We start from the raw sequence: 18452 nt of genomic DNA on the forward strand, positions 1-18452 counted from the left end.
ACATCTAATAGTAAAACTTACGAGTCTCAGAGACAAAGAGAAAATCCTGAAAGCAGCTCGGGAGAAGAGATATGTAACCTACAATGGTAGAAACATTAGATTGGCAACAGACCTATCCACAGAGACGTGGCAGGCCAGAAAGGACTGGCAAGATATCTTCAGAGCACTAAACGAGAAAAATATGCAGCCAAGAATACTATATCCAGCTAGGCTATCACTGAAAATAGAAGGAGAGATAAAAAGCTTCCAGAACAAACAAAAACTAAAGGAATTTGCAAACACGAAACCAGCCCTCCAAGAAATATTGAGAGGGGTCCTCTAAGCAAAGAGAGAACCTAAAAGCAGCAAAGAGCAGAAACGAACACAGACAACAGACAGTTAACAGTCACCTTACAGGTAATACAATGGCACTAAATTCATACCTTTCAATAGTTACCCTGAATGTAAATGGGCTCAATGCCCCAATCAAAAGACACAGGCTATCAGATTGGATTAAAAAACAAGACCCATCAATATGCTGTCTGCAAGAGACTCATTTTAGACGCAAAGACACCCCCAGATTGAAAGTGAGGGGGTGGAAAACCATTTACCATGCTAATGGACACCAAAAGAAAGCTGGGGTGGCAATCCTTATATCAGACAAACTAGATTTTAAAACAAAGACTATAATAAGAGATGAGGAAGGACACTATATCCTACTTAAAGGGTCTATCCAACAAGAAGATCTAACAGTTGTAAATATCTATGCCCCGAACATGGGAGCAGCCAATTATATAAGGCAATTAATAACAAAAGCAAAGAAACACATTGACAACAATACAATAATAGTGGGGGACTTTAACACCCCCCTGACTGAAATGGACAGATCATCTAAGCAAAAGATCAACAAGGAAATAAAGGCGTTAAATGACACACTGGACCAAATGGACTTCACAGACATATTCAGAACATTCCATCCCAAAGCAACGGAATACACATTCTTCTCTAGTGCCCATGGAACATTCTCCAGAATTGATCACATCCTAGGTCACAAATCAGGTCTCAATCGGTACCAAAAGATTGGGATCATTCCCTGCATATTTTCAGACCACAATGCTTTGAAACTAGAACTCAACCACAAGAGGAAAGTCGGAAAGAACTCAAATACATGGAGGCTAAAGAGCATCCTACTAAAGAATGAATGGGTCAACCAAGAAATTAAAGAAGAATTAAAAAAATTCATGGAAACCAATGAAAATGAAAACACAACTGTTCAAAATCTTTGGGATACAGCAAAGGCGGTCCTGAGAGGAAAGTATATAGCAATACAAGCCTTTCTCAAGAAACAAGAAAGGTCTCAAATACACAACTTAACCCTACACCTAAAGGAGCTGGAGAAAGAACAGCAAATAAAGCCTAAACCCAGCAGGAGAAGAGAAATCATAAAGATCAGAGCAGAAATCAATGAACTAGAAACCAAAAGAACAGTAGAACAGATCAACGAAACTAGGAGCTGGTTCTTTGAAAGAATTAACAAGATTGATAAACCCCTGGCCAGACTGATCAAAAAGAAAAGAGAAATGACCCAAATCAACAAAATCATGAATGAAAGAGGAGAGATCACAACCAACACCAAAGAAATACAAACAATTATAAGAACATATTATGAGCAACTCTATGCCAGCAAATTAGAGAACCTGGAAGAAATGGGTGCATTCCTAGAGATGTATCAACTACCAAAATTGAACCAGGAAGAAATAGAAAACCTGAACAGACCTATAACCACTAAGGAAATTGAAACAGTCATCAAAAATCTCCCAAGAAACAAAAGCCCAGGGCCAGACGGCTTCCCGGGGGAATTCTATCAGACATTTCAAGAAGAATTAATACCTATTCTCCTGAAACTGTTCCAAAAAATAGAAATGGAAGGGAAACTTCCAAACTCATTTTATGAGGCCAGCATTACCTTGATCCCAAAACCAGACAAAGACCCCATCAAAAAAGAGAATTACAGACCAATATCCTTGATGAACATGGATGCAAAAATTCTCACCAAAATACTAGCCAATAGGATCCAACAGTACATTAAAAGGATTATTTACCATGACCAAGTGGGATTTATTCCTGGGCTGCAAGGCTGGTTCAACATCCGCAAATCAATCAACGTGATACAATACATTAACAAAAGAAAGAGCAAGAATCATATGATCCTCTCAATAGATGCAGAAAAAGCATTTGACAAAGTACAACATCCTTTCTTGATCAAACTCTTCAGAGTATAGGGATAGAGGGTACATACCTCAATATCATAAAAGCCATCTATGAAAAACCTACAGCGAGTATCATTCTCAATGGGGAAAGGCTGAGAGCCTTTCCCCTAAGGTCAGGAACGCGGCAGGGATGTCCACTCTCACCACTGCTATTTAACATAGTATTAGAAGTCCTAGCCACAGCAATCAGACAACAAAAAGAAATCAAAGGCATCCAAATTGGCAAAGAGGAAGTCAAACTCTCACTCTTTGCAGATGATATGATACTGTACGTGGAAAACCCAAAAGACTCCACCCCAAAACTGCTAGAACTCATACAGGAATTCAGTAAAGTAGCAGGATATAAAATCAATGCACAGAAATCAGTGGCATTCCTATACACCAACAACAAGACAGAAGAGAGACAAATCAAGGAGTCTATCCCATTTACAATTGCACCCAAAACCATTAGATACCTAGGAATAAATCTAACCAAAGAGGCAAAGGATCTGTACTCAGAAAACTATAAAATACTCATGAAAGAAATTGAAGAAGACACAAAGAAATGGAAAAACGTTCCATGCTCATGGATTGGGAGAATCAACATTGTGAAGATGTCAATGCTACCTAGAGCAATCTACACATTCAATGCAATCCCCATCAAAATACCATCCACTTTTTTCAAAGAAATGGAACAAATAATCCTAAAATTTGTATGGAACCAGAAGAGACCCCGAATAGCCAGAGGAATACTGAAAAAGAAAAGCAAAGCTGGCGGCATCACAATTCCGGACTTCCAGCTCTATTACAAAGCTGTCATCATCAAGACAGTATGGTACTGGCACAAAAACAGACGCATAGATCAATGGAACAGAATCGAGAGCCCAGAAATGGACCCTCAACTCTATGGTCAACTTATTTTTGACAAAGCAGGAAAGAATGTCCAATGGCAAAAAGACAGTCTGTTCAACAAATGGTGTTGGGAAAATTGGACAGCCACATGCAGAAGAATGAAACTGGACCATTTCCTTACACCACACACAAGAATAGACTCCAAATGGTTGAAAGACCTAAACGTGAGACAGGAGTCCATCCAAATCCTAAAGGAGAACACAGGTAGCAACCTTTTCGACCTTAGCCGCAGCAACTTCTTCCTAGAAACATCGCCAAAGGCACGGGAAGCCAGGGCAAAAATGAACTATTGGGATTTCATCAAGATAAAAAGCTTTTGCACAGCAAAAGAGACAGTCCACAAAACCAAAAGACAACCGACAGAATGGGAGAAAATATTTGCAAACGACATATCAGATAAAGGGCTAGTATCCAAAATCTATAAAGAACTTATCAAACTCAACACCCAAAGAACAAATAATCCAATCAAGAAATGGGCAGAAGACATGAACAGACATTTCTCCAAAGAAGACATCTAAATGGCCAACAGGCACATGAAAAAGTGCTCAACATTGCTCGGCATCAGGGAAATCCAAATCAAAACCTCAATGAGATACCACCTCACACCCGTCAGAATGGCTAAAATTAACAAGTCAGGGAACGACAGATGTTGGCGGGGATGTGGAGAAAGGGGAACCCTCCTACACTGTTGGTGGGAATGCAAGCTGGTGCAACCCCTCTGGAAAACAGTATGGAGGTTTCTCAAACAGTTGAAATTAGAGCTACCGTTCGATCCAGCAATTGCACTACTGGGTATTTACCACAAAGATACAAATGTAGGGACCCGAAGGGGTACATGTACCCCAATGTTTATAGCAGCAATGTCCACAATAGCCAAACTGTGGAAAGAGCCAAGATGCCCATCAACAGATGAATGGATAAAGAAGTTGTGGTATATATACACAATGGAATATTATGCAGCCATCAAAAGGAATGAGATCTTGCCATTTGCAACGACGTGGATGGAACTGGAGGGTGTTATGCTGAGTGAAATAAGTCAATCAGAGAAAGACATGTATCACATGACCTCACTGATATGAGGAATTCTTAATCTCAGGAAACAAACTGAGTGTTACTGGAGTGGTTGGGGGTGGGAGGGATGGGATGGCTGGGTGATAGACATTGGGGAGGGTATGTGCTACGGTGAGCGCTGTGAATTGTGCAAGACTGTTGAATCACAGATCTGTACTTCTGAAACCAATAACGCAACATATTTTAAGAAAAAAGGAAAAGAAGAAGATAACAGGAGAGGAAGAAAAGGGGAGTATGTCAGAGGGGGAGACGAACCATGAGAGATGATGGACTCTGAAAAACTGAGGGTTCTAGAGGGTAGGGGGGTGGGGGGATGGGTTAGCCTGGTGATGGGTATTGAGGAGGGCACGTTTTGCATGGTGCACTGGGTGTTATGAACAAACAATGAATCATGGAACACTGCATCAAAAACTAATGATGTAATATATGGTGATTAACATAACAATAAAAAAAATTAAAAAAAATGAGGCTTCCTTGACCACTGTATTGAGAATGGAATCTTTCTTTTAAGATTGCACATTCTGTCTCATTGACACTGTCTGCTTAGAATATTCTCCTATTTGTTTTATTTTATTGTTTGTCTTTCCCCATCATAATGGAAAGTCTTTGAGGGCAGGGAGCTTCACTTGTTTTATTTTTTGAAAATACTACTTTATTTTTTTATTAGTTTCAGTGGTAGAATTTAGTGATTCATCAGTTGTACATAACACCCAGTGCTCACTACGTCAAGTGCTCTCCTTAATGCCCATCACCCAGTTACCCCCACCCCCCCACCCATCTCCCCTACCCTCAGTGTGTTTCCTAGAGTTCACTGTCTCTTATGGTTTGCCTCCCTCTCAGTTTTCATCTTATTTTTCCTTCCCTTCCCCTATGTTCATCTGTTTTGTTTCTTAAATCCCACATATGAGTGAAATCATATGGTATTTGTCTTTCTCTGACTGCCTTATTTTGCTTGTTTTGTTTGCTCTTGTATCCATTATGCCTAGAATAGTGCCTGACACCCAGGAGATAATCAATAGGTATTTGTAGAATGAATAAATGAATGTTTGTATGTAAGGTGCTTAGAAGAGAGTCTGGCACATAGTGATCACTTAATATATGTTATTATTATCCATATAAAAATGAATTCAAGAATGTTAAACTGACAGTTATGGGTTCTAATTCTGGATTACTTTTCATCAAAGTAGCCTCCAGCTCCAGTGAACTAATTCTTAAGCTGGTGAGTTTTGTGAAAATTATTTTACTTGTGTGGGAAGGAATTATTACCTCTTCCCTTTTACACAAAAGCATAAGGAAAAATTTGATTTTCTACTCTTCACTTACGACACAAGGAAAGAAGCAAACCCATGGAGTTCAATTTCTAGGGCATTGACTTCTAAGATGAAAATCCTAGAAGGCTTTGAAAAATGGAGGTGCAGGTGGGACCAATGACAGAGATCAGGGTAACATCATAACTATGTGGTCTGTCCTGAAATTCCTCTCCAGTGAGTCTTCCCCAGACAAGTCCCCATACAGATGGCACTCACAGCATTTCCGTTTTCAATCCAGGTGATGGTAGGGACAGGGATGCCTGTTGCTGTACAGCGCAGAGTCACAAAGGAGCCAAATGTGACATTGTGGGATTCAGGAGCCCGCAGGATTCTGGCAAAAACTGTTAGGAAAACAGAAGTGGTGAGTAACTCCTATAGGGAATGCTCAAGCTGGAGTGGTCTTTTGTTTTATTTATTTATTTTAAAGATTTTATTTGTTTATTTGACACAAAGAGAGAAAAAGCACAAGCAGGGGCAGCAGCAGAGGGAGAGGGAGAGGGAGAAGCAGGCTCCCAGCTGAGCAGGGAGCCTGATGTGGGGCTCGATCCCAGGACCCTGAGATCATGACCTGAGCCACCCAGGCACTCCTGGAGTGGTCTTTTAAAAATGCAAATCAAATCGTGTTCTCCTGTGTAAATTCCTTCCATGTTCCCTCTGTATTCAGTATAATACCAAATGCCACGCCCTGGCTTCTAAGCCATTTATGCTGTAACCCTGTGTTTCTCACCATTCAAGGACACTCCAAGCTTATTCCCTCCTTAGGAGCTTGTCCATGCTTTCCCTCAGCCTAGAGCACCCATCCCCCCGATCTTCCTGTGGCACGTTCCTTGTATCATCCAGTCTCTGGTTAAGTGGCATTTCCTCAGAAAGGGCTTCCTTGACCACCCAACATAAGGTCTAACCTGCCGCCATTCACTTTTCATCATCCTGTTTTATTGTCTTTACAGACCTTACCACTATCTGAAGTTATTTTATTGTCTGCCTCTCCCCCACCCCCGTAGATTGTGAGTTTTCAGCAATCAAAAACCTAGCCTGTTTTGTTCAGAGTGCCTGACCGAAGTAATAGTGTTTAATTGAATTAATGAAGTAATTAATTAATGCTTTATATCTTCAAGTGTATCATAGTGGGAGGACAGAAAAAAATTTTCCACCTTTTTAGAGAATGAGATGAGCACATTGGACCAGAAAGAAAGAAGTATTTTAGGTCAAGTGTGAGCAGGAGAATAGGTAATTAATACTCCATTCTGAGACTGAATCCCTACTGATTAATTAAGAGAAAGTTCGGGGAAGATATGATTTGACAACTGAATCCTTTTTGCAGTTTTAATTTTAGATTTACAGGTTCAGATTAATTAAATTTCCTACTTTTTGATATTGAGAACTCTAAGAGATGGAATCCAGAAGAGCATGTTAGAAATACAGTGTTGGGCACAAAAGCCAGAAGAAAGAAAAAGCAAGGAAGGCTCCATCTTTAAGGCAGCAGGTGGTTAAAAAAATGCATCAAATGTTTAAAATGTAGCTGAATCTGCCCGGGAAAACAAAACTGAGCCTGCTTTTAAAAAGTTCTGTGGTCTAATTACCAACCTACAAAAAAAGAGGTTAAGGAACATGTTAAACAACATTACGGGGATGCTATTCATTCAAATCCAGAATATAGACAATTCAATAGGGCAAATTATTTAGTTTTCTCAATAAATAACTTGTACTGGGTTGGGGGGGGGAGAAAGGAGGAATTATTATAGAGTTAAAAAGACTTTAGAGGCATAACCCAAATGCAAGGTGTGGATCTTGTTTGGATTCTTATTCAACAGATCAGATGTAGAAAGATATTTTGAGATGATTGGATAACAATTGCACAGTCCTGGTAGTAAATTGTACTAAGAAATTAGTGCTAATTGGGGATGGGTGGAGTAATGAACATGGTAATGTGATTACGTTTTTTTAAAAAAATCCTTTCACTAACGTGCATATTGGATGATTGAACTAATGTCTGGGATTTGCTTTAAAAGAAACCAGCAGCAATAACATAGTAGTGGAATCGAGGAAACAAAATCGGTAGACTGTTGATTATTGTTGCTGGTGGGTCATGGGTACATGGGGGTTCACTGTAGTACTGTATCTACCTTTTTTGTGAGATTGAAAGTTTTATAATAACATTCTAAAAAATTGCTGTGGAGCCTACCCCACAGTTCAGAAACACGGGATGAGACACACACTTTTGCCATTTAAATAGCATCAAGTTTTAGAAAACCCCAAAACTGAAGAAAAGTAAGGCTCTGAGGAGGAACATTTGGCAGAGGCATTGGTCCTAAGAGCCTCAGAAATATCTACAACAGTTTTTTTTATTAAAGATTTTATTTATTTATTTGAGAGAGAGCAAGCCTGAGGGGCAGAGGGAGAGGGGAGAAGCAGACTCCTCGCGGAGCAGGGAGCCTGATGCGGGACTTGATCCCAGGATCCTGAGTTCATGACCTGAGCCGAAGGCAGACACTTCACTGACTACGCTACCCAGGCACCCCTCTACAACAGTTTTAGATCAAAATTCTATGAGGGATGATTTCAAGTTAAAACAGAATGTGGGAAAATTTTCCCTAGCAGGTGATATATACAGCCTGAGAAATTTCTTAGCAGAGTGAGTGGCGGTAGCCATAGTGGTCAGCAGGGTTGGCTCCAAGAGTAAGAGGCCCTGGGGTGGTCTCACAGGGCACCGTGCTAAGAGGGGCCCATGCTTGGTTTAACGTTCTGCTGTCCTTGCCTTGAAATTACTCGTGATTTTTGAATTAAAATCATTGTCATTTGCACCTGGCCCACAAATTTCGGAGCCAGTCCTGCTAGTCAGGGATAAAAATGCCACCTTAAAAGAGGAAGTGAAGCCTGTCCCTCGACTGAAGTTCCAGAAAAGCCGGGCTCCAAGGTGAAATAGGAAATAAAAAGTCACATGATGAATGAGTCTGAAGGAAGTGTCAATCAAGACTAAGTGACCGAGGCTGTCCTCACCGGAAATTCTAAATTTCCCAAGAAGACCAGTCAGTGAGGAGGCAGGGCACATTTCTTCCATATCTACCGGAGTGACACACGGTGACCCATCTGACCACCTAATGGGAGATTCCTCCCAACTTAGTCTAAGCTTACAGGTTGTGCACTCTTGACAACCAACAGAGACTGACTGCTCTCAGGTATTTTCTCCTTTTCTAATGTTTTCTGGCAACAATGATGGAAACCTGGGTTGCACAGCATAGCTGAGTCCATGTTCATCATTTGGTGAAAGAACTTGTTGGGGTTGCGACTATACTTGTGTGTCTTACATTTTTTGAGTGTGACACTATTGTACTCATGGTTCCCATTGCCTCTCAGAATCTGAAAAAAGCAGGATCTTTTAGAGTTTGGGAGTGGGATTATTTCAGTCCCATACGTACTGGAAAAGTGTAGCCAGCAGCTGCTGCAGAGAACTCTGTACCCTTGAACCTGAAAGAGAGCCTTCTGGCTAAAGAGAAGACTAAGAAATTGGAGAATGAAATCTAAACACTGTTTCAGCTTTAATTTGTAGAGGCAAGAGTTTTCATTTGGGCACTGTAAATTCTTCCTGGAAACGCAGTAATAAGGGAGGATTTATTTTGTTCTAATTTACAGCCTTTTTTTTTTTTTCCTTTTGGCTAGTATTATATTATTTAGAATGTCATTTGGGCTCACTGCAGAACTTTTGATGATCTATACTGCACAACACAGCTAAGCATAATGTGAGATGGTAAATAAGATAGAGTCAACATGGCCTTGCAGCGAATTTACTTAATACACTGCTCTGTCCTATATCAGAACCTTCTGGGGGGGGTCCAGTGGGGCACAGGATGGTACATGAAGGAGCACTATTGGCATTTGCAGTGGCTTCCTGAAGGTGTGACTGTGCTGATAAACTTCTGGTCTCCTCCAAAAGGGCAGATATACCCTCGGCTGAGCCAGGGTTTCATTGTGTGATGAGAAAAACACCTTTTGAAAAAAAACAAAGTTGTTTTTTTGAGTTGCTGCCTTGGCATTTTACAGTATGATAAACCCTACCACACCCAGAGTCTAGACATTTAGATAAGGACTTGAGTTTAGGGTGTCCATCAGAAGTTCCCACTTTGCTTTTCCTGGGCACCTTTTAAAATAACCACTTAGAGTAAAGCCTGAGAAAAGTTAGTCTTCTCCGTCTCAATCACCTCTAAGTGTAGGTTCTTGCTATCCCACCCTCTGTCTCCTCCTCTGTGGCTGGGGTCAGAGGACTTCCCTTCCCTGGGCTCACAGCATGCTCCCCAGGCCCTGGCTTCTGGGATTTGTAAATAATAAATCTTATGATTCTCTTTCCTTTGTGTGGGTGTGTTGAAACTATGCCTTCAATCACAACGAACCCATGGGTTTCACTTCCCCAAAGTGGGAGCTGGGATGCTGAGGGAGCTCCTTGCAAGCCCATGTGGGTGGCTTGTGCCCCCTCATTCACCAGGTCACAATCTACATGCTCTTAATTCGATACACTAGCTCCAGCTTCTCCACACACATTGTTAAGTCCAGTGAGTGGAGGGGGGAAAAGGCCAGGAATAAAAGGGAAGCTGTTTTCTGCACACCCACATTCTTGCCAAAAGATAAAATAGGAACTTGCCCCCTTTTTTCAGTATTGGAAGATGGCTTCCACCCTTCCTGCCAATTTCCCCCTGCCCCCAAAGAAGGTCACAGATGTCTCCTTATCAAACTGTTTCTCAGCACATTCCCTTACCCTTGTTTGTGGTTCTTCATAGCATTTATCACCATGTCATAACTATGGATTTGTTTGTTTGTTGGCTCTCTTCTCCTCTGGAATGTAAGCATCACAGGGCAGAGCTTGTTTTGTTCATGAATACAGGCTGACTGAAAGGTAGATAGAGCCCTGCATGGTACATAGCAGACATTCAAAAAATATTTGTTGAATGAGTGAATGAATCAATGAATGAATGAGCGACTCTTCTGATTGGTGAGATTGGAGAAAGGGACTTCTCTATGTTATGAGTATGTCAGCCCTCTTGGGGCCATCATTCTCCCAGCTACCCTCAGACAACAAGGGTGTGAGGTTAATGTGCATCAAGTGTCCCAGCCCAGGGCTTCTCCGTCCTACAACTAGGGGTGGAAGGTTAAAGAGTGGGGAGGGCCTGAGGAGGATGAAGAAACAGGTTAGTCTAATTCTTGGATGAAAAAGTAGAAAAATTTTATTTTTCAATCCAGCTTTATCAGCAATAAAACTGATTTTTTTTTATACCCATCTGCATTTGTTACCAGTTTCAAGCAGAAGAGGTGAAGGAGGGATGAAAGAAATTCCACCATAGTTATCAAACATTGAAAACAGTAAGGCCAGTTGCTATTAAAAATAAATGCCAGACTAACCTCCATCGGTAAAAATACACCTGTAATAATAAACTTAGATGTAATTTAGTAATAAACTCCCATTATTTTGCTGATATCCCCAAACTGAAAATGCTTTCTAGGTCATCAGTTTTAAAAGTAATGTGGTATTCAACATAGTACTAGAAGTCCTAGCAACAGCAATCAGACAACAAAAAGAAATAAAAGGTATCCAAATTGGAAAAGAAGAAGTCAAACTCTCTTTTCGCAGACGACATGATACTTTATGTGGAAAACCCAAAAGACTCCACCCCCAAATTACTAGAACTCATACAGCAATTCAGTAATGTGGCAGGATACAAAATCAATGCACAGAAATCAGTTGCTTTCTTATACACTAACAATGCAACTGTAGAAAGAGAAATTAGAGAAACGATTCCATTTACAATAGCACCAAAAACCATAAGATACCTCGGAATAAACCTAACCAAAGAGGTAAAGGAACTATACTCTAGGAACTACAGAACACTCATGAAAGAAATTGAAGAAGACACAAAAAGATGGAAAAATATTCCATGCTCATGGATTGGAAGAATAAACATTGTTAAAATGTCTATGCTACCCAGAGCAATCTATACCTTCAATGCCATCCCGATCAAAATTCCAATGACATTTTTCAAAGTGCTGGAACAAACCATCCTAAAATTTGTATGGAATCAGAAAAGACCCCGAATCACCAAGGAAATGTTGAAAAAGAAAAACAAAGCTGGGGACAGCATGTTGCCCGATTTCAAGCTATATTACAAAGCAGTGATCACCAAGACAGCATGGTACTGGCACAAAAACAGACATATAGACCAATGGAACAGAATAGAGAACCCAGATATGGATCTTCAACCCCACGGTCAAATAATCTTTGACAAAGAAGGAAAAAACATGCAATGGAAAAAAGACAGTCTCTTCAATAAATGGTGCTGGGAAAATTGGACAGCCCCATGCAGAAGAATGAAACTCGACCATTCTCTAACACCATTCACAAAGATAAACTCAAAGTGAATGAAAGACTTCAATGTGAGACAGGAATCCATCAAAATCCTGGAGGAGAACATAGGCAGTAACCTCTTTGACATCGCCCACAGCAACTTCTTTCAAGATACATCTCCAAAAGCTAGTGAGACAAAAGCAAAAATGAACTTTTGGGACTTCATCAAGATAAAAAGCTTCTGCACAGTAAAGGAAACAGTCAACAAAACAAAGAGGCAACCCACAGAATGGGAGAAGATATTTGCAAATGACACTAGAGATAAAGGGCTGGTATCCAAGATCTATAAAGAACTTCTCAAACTCAACACCCAAAAAACAAATAATCAAGTCAAAAAGTGGGCAAAAGATATGAAAAGACAATTCTCCGAAGAAGACATATAAATGGCTAACAAACACATGAAAAAATGTTCATCATCATTAGCCATCAGGGAAATTCAAATCAAAACCACATTGAGATACCACCTTACACCAGTTAGAATGGCAAAAATGGACAGGGAAAGAAACAACAAATGTTGGAGAGGTTGTGGAGAAAGGGGAACCCTTTTACACTGTTGGTGGGAATGCAAGTTGGTACAGCCATGTTGGAAAACAGTGTGGAGGTGCCTCAAAAATTTAAAAATAGAGCTACCCTATGACCCAGCAATTGCGCTCCTGGGTATTTGCCCCAAAGACACAGATGTAGTGAAAAGAAGGGCCATATGCACGCCAATGTTCATAGCAGCAATGTCTGCAATAGCCAAACTGTGGAAAGAGCCAAGATGCCCTGCAACAGATGAATAGATAAAGAAGATGTGGTCCATATACAATGGAATATTACTCAGCCATCAGAAAGGATGAATACCCAACTTTTACATTAACATGGATGAGACTGGAGATTATGCTAAGTGAAATAAGTCAAGCAGAGAAAGTCAATTATCATATGGTTTCACTTATCTGTGGAACATAAGGAATAGCAGGGAGGACATTAGGAGAAGGAAGGGAAAAAAGGGGGGAGGGAATCGGAGGGGGAGATGAGCCATGAGAGACTATGGACTCTGAGAAACAAACTGAGGGTTTTAGAGGGAGGGGGGTGGGGGGATGGGTTAGCCTGGTGATGGGTATTAAGGAGGGCACGCACTGCATGGAGCGCTGGGTGTTACACAAAAACAATGGATCGTGGATCACCACATCAAAAACTAATGATGTATTGTATGGTGACTAACATAACATAATAAAATTAAAAAAAAAAAGTAATGTGGTATATTTCATATCAAGTAAAATGTCCATTGAATATCCCTATCTTGCATTTTATTTGCATCCAAAACAGCATAAAAGTGTTTTTGTTACATAAACAAGTTTATGTTTGTGGGGTACAACATTACTTAGTAATTTGGAAAATGTTTACAACTGTTTTGGTATGGATTTTTAAAGGAAAAAAAACACGATGCAACTCTTCTTTCTATAGTCTTATCCATTATTCTCCAGTTTCTGTGGGCAAGCAAATCATTGTTCATCTGCATCATGGGAAATAGACTTGGGCAATCTATTTATCCTTGGGTTTTCTCTCGTGGTATTTATTCATGGGTTTCGGGCTTCAGTTTCTCTTGGGTAAATTTACGGTGCTAAGTGCCGGTTGAGAATCATACTTTCAAAGTCGGACTCAAGCAGCCAGTGTTCCCGAGTCCTGTGTAACATGACCGTATTACGTTCTCACTCTCACCCGTCCGTGCCTCTTTCTCTCTCCTCCCATGATCCGAAGCACTTTCAGAAACATGATAAATCTTACTACTGATTGTCATTTTTAAGGGGTAACTTGAATTTGTAGTAAGGAGATAGAGCTCTTATTCAGTCTGAAATTGCAGTGGTGGTGCAGTGGAGAGCCGGGGGCCGTCCCGAAATGAAGAAGCAGTTTGGCTTGAGAGGAATGGCCTCTCCTTCCTTGTTAAGGGAGTTGGACAAGAGGCGTACTTAAGTCCCTTACAAATTCTGTTTCTGAGTAATTATTTCAAAGGACACAGTGAGCTCACATGGCTTTTATTTCCTCTCATTTTTTCCTTTATTTTATTCTAGTGTCCCTTAAGGGAGGGTTTTTGTTTGTTTGTTTGTTTTGTTTTTTTCGGTTACTTGATTCTAACCAGCAATGACTGATAGAGTTGAAGTGAAAGCAAATAAAAACAAACAAAAAGAATCACACAGGAGCAGGTGAAATGATTTTACCTAAATTTGGTTGTAAGCAGCCTGATGATTAGAAATAGAAAAGTATCCTAAGATAAGGAGGTGCTATTTCGAGTACTGCCAGCCTAAGTTTTATTCCTAGTGCCAAACTCCTGTATGAGAACTTGTGAATCTTATCCAAAAAACATAAAAGGTTAGGTTAGAACAGCACAAAGTTTGAATCTTAATCAGGATAGAAGCTGCTTTCTTGGAAGAAAAACTCTTATTCTACAAGGTAGGGTTTTCCCCCAAACAAATTTGATTTCCAGCTACTTTCCTCTAAACATATTCCACTAAATATATGTATGTATCTGTGGGCAATTACAATTAATTTAAATTTGATCGATTTGGATTGGTTTGGAGCAGTTGCGTAATACTTGTCCTCTTGGAGTAATAACAGTAAAAACCTAAGCTGGCATCTTAACATTTTTACATTTCTCCAAAAATTATAACACCCTCCCCTCCGCATCCCCCCCCCACAAAAAAAAGGCTTTCAGTTACAAGGTAACTTTCTATTCCAATCTGTGTGAGATTTATATTCCCCTGCTGATTTATGTCATTTGTTTGCATTTTCAGAGTTTACTTAATAAAAGTAAATGGTCAATAAATACATTATAAAATAAAGCAGCCCATCTAATAACACTCGGTCAAATGCTCACAGTATTCCCTGTACATCGTTTGTTATTCCCTAAAAAAAATAACAGCACTTAGAATTGTTTATAAGGTCAGCAAAAATAAACAATCGAATAGAACCATATATTTAAAAGAAGCAGGGCAAAAAGAAAAAAAAATACCTTTAGTATCTTGTTCAGGCTCACTTTCTTCTATTAATAGAAACAAGACAAACGCACACAATAAACACACAAACAAAAACAACACATCATGAAAAGGGAAAATCTTTGACCACAGAAACATCAGTTGTGCAACAAGCTTAATTAGAATCTGCTTGTTTCTTATTTCAATAAGAAACAAATGCAATCAAGGGAAACTGCTGACCTTTACAAGCAAACTATTAAATGACATAAAATTTCAAATTACTACTCTTAGTCAGGCAGTACTACACAGAAAATAAACTACAGCATACCCAACAACATAGCTCATTCATGCATTTTTATTTTAATGCTGACAATTACCCTTTCAAGGCAACAGACTGCCTACTATTCTGATAAATTGTGCTTTCCCTTTGTTAGCATGGCTTCTCCTTTTACAAGGCCCTGCTGTGAAGTCAGTGAGGTTGAATCTGGGATCTCAACTATCATTTCTATGGCAATAGACTCATGTTGTGGTAAACAGAGGATTAGGGGGTTTCTGCAGAACAGAGCCTACCACCAACAGAGATTCTCTCTTCCGTATCCACTCCCGGAGGCTGCTCAGAGAGCAGGGAGGAGCAAACCATTATCTTGTAGGAAACTACCAGTGAAGCAAGCCATAAAGAAAAATGTAAAAATGTCTACATTGGGTATGCAGAATGAGAGTTTATAATTTTTTAAAAAATCCCAGGAAAGAAACAACTGCCAAATTAATGGTTCCAAAATGTTTAATATAACTATATCAGATGTAGATCCCACCTAGAGCTCTGTTTTTCTTCCCTGAAAGTTTGTTTGTGTCCATTTAGACCTTTCTTCAAATTAGTGACAAGCCAACTGCAGCATTTGTTTATAAGCGTAAAATAGCAATGCTATTGTTAACAACTTTGAATGCTAGGAATGTATTTGCATAGCTCTTCACAGGTTATGGATATTTGCACACGCAATATATGTTATCTCCTTTAACCCTGATCCTACTCCTGTGATTAAACATAAATTGATATTATTCAGCCCATTTTCCAGATGAGGAATCTGAGACTCAGAGCTTTGCTGTAGATTCAGAGCCAGAAACGCCACACTACAGTTTTCAGACATCAATTCCCTGTTCTAATGTGCTTCGTCGTAAGAAACCTTCATTATTGATCTTAATACCCAATCCTCTTAGATATAAGCAAACTTATAATTTCCCCTTTTAAATTTTATTCTGATTGAACATTCCCTGCCTCCACCAACCAAGTCAGTGGCACATTCCTGTTTTATTTTTTCAAGGTCAAAGACGACTTAAAAGTTGTTAAATTGAATACACTTATGGTTAAAAGGAGAGTTAAAAGTCTTCTGTCAAATGTACCTATAAAAAGAAAATCACTTTTTTTTTTTTTGAACAACACCCCCAGCGGTGCCTGTTATTCGATACCAGTTTTTTCATACTGAAAACTGGTCATGTGGACCCTTGAAATCATAGAGATCCCTGGTTTCCAACACAGACATAATCAGGAAAAATAAATGAAGGTCCATGTTTGGGCCAGATTGGCTCTGAAAAATTGCATTTGAACGCCTTTGGGCTGAGCATGTTTTCCTAGTTCCTCAACACAGTTGTGCTTATTTCCAAATCTTACTATTTTTGGTTTTCACCAGCCAAGTAACTATCTATGAGTAGCTGAGAGGAGCATGGGACTCCAAGGGAATACGAAGTGTCTTCATTCCCTGACTGCTATTATTTCCAAAAATTTTTTCCACTAAAGTTAAAAGGCCTCAGTAAATTTTGAGACTCTTATTCGCTCATCATTTTTTTTTTTTCCCTCATACACTGTTCTTTTTTGGGTTCTGGAACAAGCCAAGGTACATTCTTCCTCTCCTTTCAATTTTGCTTAATTTTGGTTTGATCTTTTACTGGACTGTACTTCAGAGTGTATCATGAAGACCATGCTGACTTCCCTCTGCTATCACTTTGTACTTACTGTTGTCACCGCTGTTCATTTTGCTTGATTTGTTTGGAATTGGGAGCAGTGTGAAATTTTGAAAGAATGCACCCCTTTCCTCCCCTGTGGATCTACAGAACCAACTCAAGAGGTGAAAGATTGTCTAAGATCTGCCGTTTTCCTAGGAGGAGGCCTAGAAGTTCCGCCAGAAATTATATTTTCATATAGAGACTCTCAGCGTTTCTTTCTAGGCACAAGTAGAGACATACAGCTCTATACATATGTATTTACACATGCTTATATATTTATTCAAGTATGTACCACATTTACACACATGCACGCACAATTGAGATCACTTTAAATTAGAGAAAATGATGCAAGAATAATCTGCAAAACCTATTCAAGCTTGAGTACACTCACTCAGTGTATGAGATTGTTGGTCATTTTGAGGTCAGACTATAGTCCTAGTTTTTTCATGTATCCTGCTTGCTTAGCCTATGATCCCTCTTGACCTCTGAACTTACTGTTTTACCACCTATCAATTTTTAAATATTTGGCTTCATGGTCTTTCTTCCCATTTAACTGCCTTATGTGTAATGCGTCAGTCTTGGCTTCCAAACTGATGTGTAATCTCCGTTGGGGCAGGAGGCAGGGAACAGCATAGCATACTTTATTTTTGTTATGTTTTTGTTTCCCCCTAAAGTTTAGCACAGTCTCTTATAGAAAAAAGAAAATACTTAAAAAAGGAGCTGGGTAGTGATTCATTTTCCTTTTCTACTTTCTTGGAATCATTCAATAAGACATTTAGAATAGAGAATCAGAGACTTCTCTTATTGGAATAATCTGAGATATAATCAACATCTGAGGTATATCCATCATTTTCTTGAATACTTTGATTTATGGGGAACTGAGTATTATCATAACAACCTGTTAAAAAGAATATATTCTAAAATACTGTTTAAAAAAGGAATATATTCTAAATCAAACCAAATCAGTCTCCTTATAATTACCACCCACAAGACTTAGTTTCTGTTCCTATCCACTGGACAAAAAAAAAAAAATCCATCAAATATTTTCATTTTTCCAAGCTTGCTAGCCCGAGGTTACCATGCTGATTGCTCACTTTTGAACTTTATCTTACCTTTTTATCTTAATTTACCCCAGAACTAAAACTAATACATACATAGAAAGTCTCACAAATTCAAAGAATAGTAAGACTCTTTCTAATATTCTACTTCTGTGACTATAAATTTGCATATATTTTTATTTGTATTTATAAAAAAAATACAGTTATATCATATTCCATTGAAAATCATGAATATCCAACACTTGTTTTTATACTTGCTCTTCAGTTTTGAACGTGAGTGTGTGTGTGTGTGTGTGTGTGTGTGAATATGATTTGATTTTAAGAAAGATAAATTAAGTTCTTGCTATTCACTTCACTGTATTAGTTGATTGGAGAAGAAATTTGGAGGGGAAATGTGTTATTACATGGGAGGAGGGAAAGCCATCAAGATTCCCTGGCAGAAATGAACACATTTAGTAAGATCATATAGGTCACGTAGACCTTGTGGAGAGGAAGAAAGAGACCAGAGGAGGAAATAGGCAGAACTGAGGAATGGC

General features: G+C 39.3%; 1 protein-coding gene across 1 annotated transcript in view; it reads right to left on the reverse strand.

The window, feature by feature from the left end:
* MUSK (muscle associated receptor tyrosine kinase) overlaps positions 1-18452 on the reverse strand; it is a 106903-nt gene that overhangs the window by 47080 nt on the left and 41371 nt on the right. Inside the window, exons 7-8 of the mRNA XM_073876573.1 lie at positions 14899-14928; positions 5738-5862 (exon numbers count right to left, since the gene is read on the reverse strand). Of these exons, the coding sequence (XP_073732674.1) occupies positions 5738-5862; positions 14899-14928 (155 nt within the window). The remainder of the gene's footprint in view (positions 1-5737; positions 5863-14898; positions 14929-18452) is intronic.

This window comes from Callorhinus ursinus, unplaced genomic scaffold (genome assembly GCF_003265705.2).
Source record: "Callorhinus ursinus isolate GAN/ISIS: 27379988/994484 unplaced genomic scaffold, GSC_fseal_2.0 scaffold24, whole genome shotgun sequence".
In the NCBI taxonomy this organism is placed as follows: domain Eukaryota; kingdom Metazoa; phylum Chordata; class Mammalia; order Carnivora; family Otariidae; genus Callorhinus; species Callorhinus ursinus.